Raw genomic sequence first — 9,786 nt, 5'->3', positions numbered from 1 at the left:
CACACAGCCCCAGCCTGCATCACTCACATTTTCGGTACCTTCCAAACCCCATGCTGAAACTACAGTTTCTCTGCTAAGAAGCCCAGAGGCTGTGCTCTTTACGGCCCGGCAGCGTCTTCCAGATCCAGCCAGTTGACTCTTTTTCTGTTCATTTTGTTTCCCTTCCTGTTTTCAAATTTTCCTAACAAGTAATAAGCAGTGGCTTTGAAAATATCTTACATGGGAACAATCAACACGAAACATGCCTTTGTACATAATCCTGACTTGGGGACGAATCAACAATACCAAAAGACAAAAAGAAATATCGATTCAGACAACTCCAGTGCACGATATTTTCGGTGAGTTCCCTCCCCCTACCCGCCCCGGCCCCGCCCCCACCCCCATATCCCAGGAGTACAGTGGTGTCTTGTAACTGGAGCTTGGCTTAGCCAATGGGGGGTCCCCCTCCGCACCCCCCATTCTGGCTGGGGGTGGGCCTCTAATGGCCCTGGGTCTTGGGCGGCTTGGGCTCATGGATGACAGCAGCCGCCGACAGCCACGGCCCGATGGCCCGAGCAGTGCTCTGCTTGGCCACACTGTAGTGGCTGATGACCGTGTAGAAGCGGCTTCTGGAATTGGGGTCCTGGGATGAGTAGTAAGCATCCAGAGAGGCCGGGATACAGCGCTTGTGCTGAGGACGAGAGACACAGAGTCAGGGGGAGCTCAGCAGACTGCTTCCAACCCAACCTACGCCGGGGCCCCGCCATCTGGGGGCCATCGCCACATTGGGTTCTCAGCCAGAGGCCAGGCGATGCCACCTGGCCTGGGCCAGGCCACATTACAACTCAGGTAATGTTTATGCAAATAGCTACGAAAGGGTGTGACTTATAATAGGGACTCGGTAAGTGGCCATTTATAAATATTTCTATCACCTGATTTTGCTGTAAAGCAGATTCTGTCTTTAGTGCAACTAACATTTGTCGAGAGCCCATCATCTAACAGGTCCTTTGCTAACTGGTTTTACCTAAATTCTCTCCTTTAAGGCCTCACAAAAACCCTGGGGGCAGGTATTCCCGGAGCCCATTTTGCAGGCAAGAGAACTGAGGCGCAGAGGGGCGAGGAGATGCCCTAAAGCCACGTAGCTGGTTCGATTTTTCCAAGGGAAGGAGCCCAGAGCGGGGTGCAGGGCAAAGGGTCCACCAGTAGGACTCAGGGAGACCTCAAAAGCACCCACCCCCTGTGCTCGCATCTCTACGGGGCCACCACGGGACCTGGGAATCAGACATCAAACTGGGAAGACTGGTGCCAGGGCCGAGCTGTCTGTAGAGGGACCAGCCTATCTCAAGCGAGAGTGAGCTCTCCCTGACTGCCGGCCTGCACCCCAAAGTGGGACCACCTCCGGACTCCCGACTCTGGGGAGCACTATCTGGGAGGAAGAACTCTCCGGCCTGCCGGAAGGAAGCCAGGTCCTTCGTGAAACTCCTTGCGTGACGCATCTTCCATTTTAATCAGTCTCAGGGAGGTTGCCTGAGTTTGGGTGGGCTTGATTAACCCTCTGACTGAAGCTGGCAGTCACCTGGGGGCCACTCACCTGCCAGAGACCCCTTACCTTATAGACAAATCCCTCTGGGCAGCTGTGGTCATAGGTGAAGGCTTTGTAAACCACCAGGAACACGATGCAGGCGAGGAAAGCGAGGGCCAGGCTGACGAGAATGGTGACCTGGAGGAACACAAAACTGGGAGTCATCCAGCCTCAGCCCACCCTGCCTTCCGTCCGCCGCACAGCCGCCTTCGAATTCCGGAGCTGTAGGCCACGTGGCGCGTCAGAAAGAGCAGGGGCCTGGGGCCCAGAGAACGCGCTCTGTCTCACTGCGTCACTAACCTGCAGGGTGACCTGGAGAAAAGCGCCTGTACTCTTTGGGCCTCAGTTTCCCCCGTCTGCTAGATACTCTCCGAAGCCCCTTCTCGGCCCAAGCGTGACTCTCCCCGTTTACTTTTCCTGTTAATTGTGTGCACGTGCACGGAGGGGAGGGGGGTGGTGATCCTTAAGCCACCTGTCCCTTCCGGCGCTCCCGCCTTCCACCACCACCACCCTCCCTACCACTACTGAATTCCCATCTCAGACACAACGGCCTCTTCCACCTCCACTTGGACATGCCATAGGCACCGCAGACACACCGTGGACGCGTTACCAGACGAACCCCCTGCTCCTCCTGCCTTTTTCCCCAGCTCCACCCAGGCCAAAACTCTGGGAGTCATCCTCGACTCCCTTTCTCATATTCGACATCCAATCTACAGCGGAACTTACTGTTTCTCCCTTCCGACATATCCGTAATCCGACAGCTTCTTACCACCCCGGCCATCTCCAACCCGGCCAAGCCAGCAACAATTCTCTCGTGTGCGGTTCCAAAGCAGCCCCTGACTAGCAGCCTCCTCGACCCAGGCAACGCAGTCACGCACAGCAACCTGAGAGGTCCTTTCAAAATCTAAGTCAGGGCACGTCCCTTCTCTGCTCAGCAGCATCTAACCGTCTCTAAATTACTCACACTGAAAGCCCAGCTCCTAACCATTATCTACAAGCAAGCTTTAAAAAAATAACACAACGCTAAACAGACTGAGGGCACCATGAGGATTTATCAGAAAGGAGTAAATGTCTACTTTCGGGGCTCCCTCCAGGCTTGCGCTGACCCCATCCCACTCCGTGTACAAAGTGGTAGGGTAACCCCCACGACATTGGGTGCCTCGGGTCACAAGCAGAATGTTTTTTCATGTTATTTTTATAAATTTTTTTTTCAACGTTTTATTTATTTGTTTTGGGACAGGGAGAGACAGAGCATGAACGGGGGAGGGGCAGAGAGAGAGGGAGACACAGAATCGGAAACAGGCTCCAGGCTCCGAGCCATCAGCCCAGAGCCCGACGCGGGGCTCGAACTCACGGACCTCGAGATCGTGACCTGGCTGAAGTCGGACGCTTAACCGACTGCGCCACCCAGGCGCCCCTCATGTTATTTTTAAAAGCTGGTGGCCTTTGGGTCAGTTGGCCCAGAAATAGGGCAGAATTCCTGTCACGGAGAGAAGATTTCTTTGATTCAGGATAAAAATCAAATCAACCTAGGGGGTCCCCAAGCCTATCTCCTTCCCAAACCAGGAAGGACAGAGGGGATGGAAGTCTATGTGGCTGCATGTGTATATAAAGTTTTAGGACATGGGGCGCCTGGGTGGCGCAGTCGGTTAGGCGTCCGACTTCAGCCAGGTCACGATCTCGCGGTCCGGGAGTTCGAGCCCCGCGTCGGGCTCTGGGCTGATGGCTCGGAGCCTGGAGCCTGCTTCCGATTCTGTGTCTCCCTCTCTCTCTGCCCCTCCCCCGTTCATGCTCTGTCTCTCTCTGCCCCAAAAATAAATAAACGTTGAAAAAAAAAATAAAATAAAGTTTTAGGACAGTGTGCTATGATGATATAAGAAAAATATATAGTTGGGTCTTGTTCCCAGTTCCTGGCACAGAACTCCTAAAACCCTTGTAATTTCCTAAATGATAGAGTACTAGAAGCATCTTTTGTTCCAATATTTGGGTTTTGTGCCCAGTTCCTGAAATAGCCCAGATCCATAAAGATGAAAGGAGTGTTTTTTAGGATTCATAACAAGTCCCTTTCGACCACACCTGAGTTTATGTTAATGACGGGACTTTTGGAAAATCCCGATAGGGGTCAGTTGCCAGGGAGTCAACCAAGTGATTAGAGGGTTGGAACTTTCGACCCCATCCCCTCGCCCCCGAGGGAGGGGAGAGATTGAGTTCAATCACTGATGGCCAGTGATTTCATCAATAACGCCTATGTAACGAAACCTCTATAAAAGTCTTAACTGAAGAGATTCAGAGAACGTCCATGTTGGTGAACAAGAACGCGTCCATATGGGGGGAGTGCGACTCATCATGTACTCTACGCGGGGACAGATGCCCTGTGCTCAGGACCCTTCCAGACTTTGCCCTGTGTATCTCCTCTGGGGGCTGTTCGTTTGTATCCTTCGTAACAAATCAGTAATAATAAGTAAAGCACTTTACTGAGTTCTGTAAGCCGTTCTAACAAATTATCAAAACCGGAGAGGAGGTTGTAGGAGCCCCCAGTGAACGGCGAGTCGGTGAGGAGTACAGATGCAACCTGGGACTTGGGACCCACATCTGAACTGGGGCAGGCTTGTGGGACTGAGCCCTTAACCTTGGGGGGGTGGGTTGCACTAACTCCAGCAGCCAGCGTCAGACTCCAGCTAAATTCTAGGACGTCTACTCAGCGTCCACCGAGAATTGGAGAATTACTTGGTGCGGGAACACCACCGCACATCTGATGTCAGAAGTGGTGAAAGGATGGAGGAAAAGGTAGCTCTAGATGGTGACATGTGAAAGTCACTTCTAAACTCTCGTCAGCACAGTGCATTGTGTACCCCCTCCGGGTGCACGCTGAACCCTCAGCAGCCTCCTGCCCAAGGTTGGCGTGGGGGAGCGCAGAGATCAGACCAGAATCACTTGGGTAAGATGTGGAGAGAGCTGGAGATACCAGCAGAGGCTGGAACCTGGAGCAAGGGAGAGATGCCCCAAACCCGCATACACCCCCTTACACACTCTGAAGATAGTACTTGATGAGTACAAGGCCACTAGCTAATGTTAAGGACCTAGGAATACTTGGTCAGCGGATGTGTGAAGTAGACGGAAAGAATTTTCAATGCCCAGATTTCCCAATAGCCAAAGGCAGAAACAGCCCCAATGTCCACCAAGTGATGGATGAAGAAGCACATTGTCTGTCCATATGCATAGAGATGGAATGCAGATCGGTGGTTGCCAGGGCCTGGGGGTAAGGGGAGTGGCAAGTGACAGCTCATGGGAACCGAGTTTCCTTCTGGGGTGACGAAAATGTTTTGGAACTAGGGAGAGGTGGTAGTTTGCCCAATACTGTGAATGCGTTGAATGGCCCCGAGTTCTTTGCTTCAGTGAATATTGTATGCGCATTTTACCCCGATTGAAAGACACGTGCCCAGAGTTCAGGTTGATTCTGTCCCTCAAAAGGACCTTAAGGTCCTGCTAGCATCCCCTCACCAGAGCTGCGCGTGAGACAGACCCAGACATGCTTGCAGACGCAGCCACCTACAAAGGGCAGCTGTAGACCTCATGCGTGGCAAGGTGCAGCGCCCCCCACCCCCCGCCACCACTGCTGACCCGATGCGGGGTCTTGGGGAGCCCCCAGAAAGCCCCCATCCTAATGTGACCATGTGCGATCCCAAGCCCTGACTGGGCAGAGACAGTCTCTTTGCCTAGCCCAGCATGCGCGTCCCCAAGTCAGCAGCAGGTCGGTGAGGAGGAGGAAGCACCGGGAGCTGGAGCGGGGCTCAGCACACCTGCCCGTGGGACACGTTCCCCTTAAGGGGACAGAGGCCCTTCCCTTCCTAATGTCCCTGAGTGAACAGCCCCCATCTAGGAGGGGCAGGGTGTGATTTACCATAGCGGTCCCAGAGCTGGACCGGTTAAGCACAACAAGTGTTTCTGGAACAAGAAGAGAGAAGGAGGGAGGGGAGGAGGGCGGGAGGGAAGGTCCTGTAGGAATCAGTGCTGAGGCCAGGATTCTGATGTTTTGGGTCAGGGACGGTGGGTCCAGGACATGGGCAATCTTATGAACTCTCTGGGTGATTGTAACGCACAACCAGGGACGAGGACCGCCACCGTAGCATGACTAGGTGTGAGTGGTTCTCAAGCTGGCTACCCATTCTTAGAATCACCTGGGCAGTGTTTGAAATAATGCTGATGCTCTGGACCTGCCCCAGACCAATCACCCCAGCGTCTCTGATGGCCGAGTCCAAGCCCCAAGGTGGCTGTCATGCACAAGAAGTGTAGGGAAGAGTGTGGCACGTAGGCGCTGGGCAGGGTGCCCTATGTCACTGCCAGAGACAAGGGTCTGGCGCTGAGAAGGACGCCAGAAGTGCCACCCACTCGAGGGGCTTTGCTGAGCGAGTCTAACTCCTTCCACATGTTCCGTAGCCCCAGAACTAGGGTGAGAAGAGGCCATTTGAACCAAAGAAGAGTGTGTGTGTCCCTGTCCTGAATCTTGGTAACTTCTGCAGCTGGAAGCCAGTCATTTCCTAAAAGCCTGTCAGGGAACACAGGGCTGTGAATGAAGCACAGGCCCTCCCTCGGAGCCTCACAGCCTACTGGGTGAGGGAGAGGTGGACAGATGGGGGCGGGCACGTGCAACACAAGGGCTGGCACCGTGAGGGCAGCAGCACAGGGGACTTCTGGGCCTAACCAGTCTGGAAGTGGGGGGCCAGGGAGAGGATCAGGGAAGGCCTCCTGGAGGAGGCAACGTTGGAAGTGACTCCAGGGAGGAACGCCAGGATAGGGAAGGAAGAAGGTTCTGAGCAGAGAAGTCGTATCTGCCACGGGGTGGAAGCTGGGACTGTTCTGGAAGCATCACATGGTTCACCGTGGCTGGCCCAGAGGATGCAAATGAGGGAGAGAGGGGTCTGGCGCAACGGGATGGCGGCAAGAGAACAGATAAGGAAGGGCCAGGCTACAACTTGGGCTTTATCTCCAGGGGAACAGGGAGCCCCTGAAGGTCTTAAGGAGGGAAGTGACAGGACACAAATTATGTTTTGGAACGATGCCTCTGTGAGCAACACGGAGGCAGGTTTGCAGGGGCTGGAGGCAGAGAGGCCAGCGAGAACTGATGCGTGAGGCCATGCCCCCAGCGCTGAGACCGGGCCTGGGGCCGTGAGGGTGGAGGGGTGAATGTTTTGAGAAGCTCCTGGGAGGTAAGCAGAGTGAGGTGAAAGGGAAGGAGGGAGGGGACGCTGGGGACGAAGGGTGACAGTAGGGCTGGTCTGGATTCTTGTGAGCTGAGCAGCATTGGTTGTCGGAAGGGAAATGGGGAGTAGGAGTAGACCAAGGTTCCCGTTGTGGTACCTGGATGAGCTACTCCCTGAGGAGGGGTCTCCACGGGGCATCCGGGGGAGCCGGCCGTCCTCAGCTGGCCTATCCCTTTCTGGCAGATTCGTTAGTGCTTTGGTCCCTACAGTAAAACTCCCAGCACAGAGGGGGATCCCCAGAGAGGACCCCAGAGAGAAGCTCCCACCTCCCCACGAGCACCTCGGAATGTGAAAACCTAACTACACGCCAGGAGTCACTGACTCGATCATCTAGCCTCAGAGAGGCCCCAAAGCCCTCGGCCCCACTTCTCGATGCAACAACCTGGGACTAGAAATAAATCCAGGCTAGATTTGGGTTTCTGCAGAAACGGCATCCTCACCGCTGGGAATACCCGCTGCTCCCCGTCTCCGGGCCCGCCCCTCGCGCGTTCATCTGAGCATCCGCTCAACACACATTGATGCAGGGCCCACAGCGGGCCAGCTGCTGCCATACGGTCATCGCCTCCAGAGCTTATGGCGGAGACGGGATCAGATGCTGAACAAACGAATTGCAAAGAAATAATTATGAAACGGGCCCTGAGCAGGACCCGGAACTGTGCGGACCAGGGATAGGGCGGGCCAGGGTGGGAGAAGGGGCTCCACCTAAGAGAGTGGCCCAGGATGAGGTGCCAGCCCAAAGACCCACAGAGAGAGTCTAGGGTCCCAGTGGGCCTGGAAGGAGCAGTGTAGCTGAGACAGGGGACGAGAGGAGAGGCCGCTGAGATGAGGCACCATAGGGCTTTGAGACCAAGGTCACCCTTGTCCTGTCCAGGAGAGGCACTTCCCACGACATCCATCCCCGTGCTTTCAGCTAACAACCTGCTCAGCCTCGCCTCCCAGGGCCAGTCTGGCCCGTCTCTGCCAGCCTCCAGCTCCGGCCACCACTCCCTGGCTCCACACGGTCCCCTCCAGCCATGCCCAGCCCCACAGAGTTCTCCTGTCCTTGTGCTTCTCAGCCCGGAACTCCCGTGTGTCCTTCCTCGTCAGGGAGAATGGCTCCTCAGCCTTTCCGTCCAGCCCCACTGTCCCCTCTCTGCCCGGCTCTGGACAGGGTCTTCCGAGGCTGCTCTGAGGGTGCTTACTCTGTCATCATGACCTCTTCATACCTCCGAACCCTCCGTTTCCCAGGGAACGCTTTAGGCAGTGAGTATATCTCATCTTTTCCTCTGTGCCCAGCACCATGACTCCTACACAGGGGGACGAGTAAACATCTCCTGAACTGGAACGCTGAATCGAATGAAGACCGTGCAATGCACACGTGCACGCACGCACACACATGCACACACACACACACTCTCTTCCCCAGACATACACAAGCAGACAGACGTGCAACCTGGTCCAAACCACGTTGCATGTATCCCGGATGGAGCGCTGAATTACCTGCACTTGGCCTTCTGGTCTTTTCCATCCCCTATTCTCAATCCCATCCACTACAGCCCCCCCCCCCCCCCCGCCCGCCCAACGAAGGCACCTTAACCTTGAAAAGGATCAGGATTTGGGTTGGAATCCGCTAACACCTGCCTGAGATGTCTCCTCAAGCTTTCGAGCATAGGTCAGAGAGAGAGAAGACAAAGAACTCAACACAGGGTATGCGGCTCGCAATTCTGGCAAAGCCGTGCCAAGACAGGGGCCATAACGACCACCCGCCATGAGCCATATGTCCATACAATGACAGTAACAGTGGTAGGAATAGCAATACTAATCATAGGTGCTAAGAGTTATTGGGAACTCACTGTATATGCATATTGGCACAATTGTAGGCAACAGGTAGCATTATTATCCCCACTTAGCCAACGGATAAACTGAGGCTCTGAGAGGTTAAGTGACTTGCCCGAGTTCCCACAGTTGGTACCAGCTAGGTGCAGACAATACACTGAGGCGCCTAAACGGCACCTTGACCTCTCCATTCCAGAACCAGCCCGGTATCTTCCACCTCGGTCAGAAGACAAGGCCTTTCCTGATTTGTCTTCAACATCCCCCCTGGGGCTCAGCCCCCTTCCTCCCACTGCCTGATGCACCCTGACTCCCCCACCTCTACACTCTTGCACCTGCTGGCCCTGTATGACCCAGATCAGGTAGCTCCTCTTCCCCAAAGTCTTCCCCAAAAGTCTTCTTAGCCCCTCCCCTGGCTGCTCACAGCTCCCTGGCACTTTTCTCAGTGCGCCATAATTAACCACCCCTGGTCTGCTTCCCCTCTTGAGGGGCAGTGTGGAATAACACTTCGCATTTCTATTTACTAAGCACTGGTTATGTGCCAGGCACTGTTTTGGGCACTGGATATGGATTTATCCTTGTAAGCCGCCCAACAGCCCTATGAGGTAGATACATCTTCATTTTTTTGGATGAGGAAACTAAGGCACAGAGAGGCTACCTCATTGTCGGACTCATACAGTTAATGAAACAATACAGACTGGAGTCTAACTCAATAAAGTATTGGCCCGGGCTCTTCAGCCCATGCGATATTCCCCATAAGGCATTTATTCGCTAAATATCAGCTGAGCACCTACAATGTGCCAAAAATAATTCTACACATTTGGCATCCAACGCCAAGGACAGGGGAGGTCCCTGCTCTCATAAAGGTTACCCTTTTAGCGAGTTTCCTCTTGCGTAAAAGGGGAACAACAATAGTCTCTGCCTCTCAGAGTCTGGAGGATTACATCAGATAACGTGAAGCCTTGGAGTGAGTTGAGCAGTGGCCCCCCCCAAGAGATACGTGCATGTCCTAATCTCTGGAACCTGTAAATGTGACCTTATTTGGAAATGAAGTCTTTGTAGGTACAATTAAGTCAAAGATCTTAAGATGAAATCATCCTGGGGGCGCCTGGGTGGCGCAGTCGGTTGAGCGTCCGACTTCAGCCAGGTCAC

General features: G+C 54.3%; 1 protein-coding gene across 1 annotated transcript in view; it reads right to left on the bottom strand.

The window, feature by feature from the left end:
- Positions 1 to 369: 369 nt before the first annotated feature.
- The window catches only part of NSG2 (neuronal vesicle trafficking associated 2), a 56,686-nt gene continuing 47,269 nt past the window's right edge, over positions 370 to 9,786 (bottom strand). Inside the window, exons 4-5 of the mRNA XM_040445443.1 lie at positions 1,589 to 1,699; positions 370 to 670 (exon numbers count right to left, since the gene is read on the bottom strand). Coding sequence (XP_040301377.1) covers positions 479 to 670; positions 1,589 to 1,699 — 303 coding nt within the window. The 3' untranslated portion in view covers positions 370 to 478. The remainder of the gene's footprint in view (positions 671 to 1,588; positions 1,700 to 9,786) is intronic.

The sequence above is a fragment of the Herpailurus yagouaroundi genome, unplaced genomic scaffold, assembly GCF_014898765.1.
Source record: "Herpailurus yagouaroundi ecotype Mexico unplaced genomic scaffold, PumYag 29, whole genome shotgun sequence".
NCBI lineage: Eukaryota > Metazoa > Chordata > Mammalia > Carnivora > Felidae > Herpailurus > Herpailurus yagouaroundi.
Note: the sequence above shows the minus strand (reverse complement) of the source record. Positions and strands in the feature narration are given on the sequence as shown.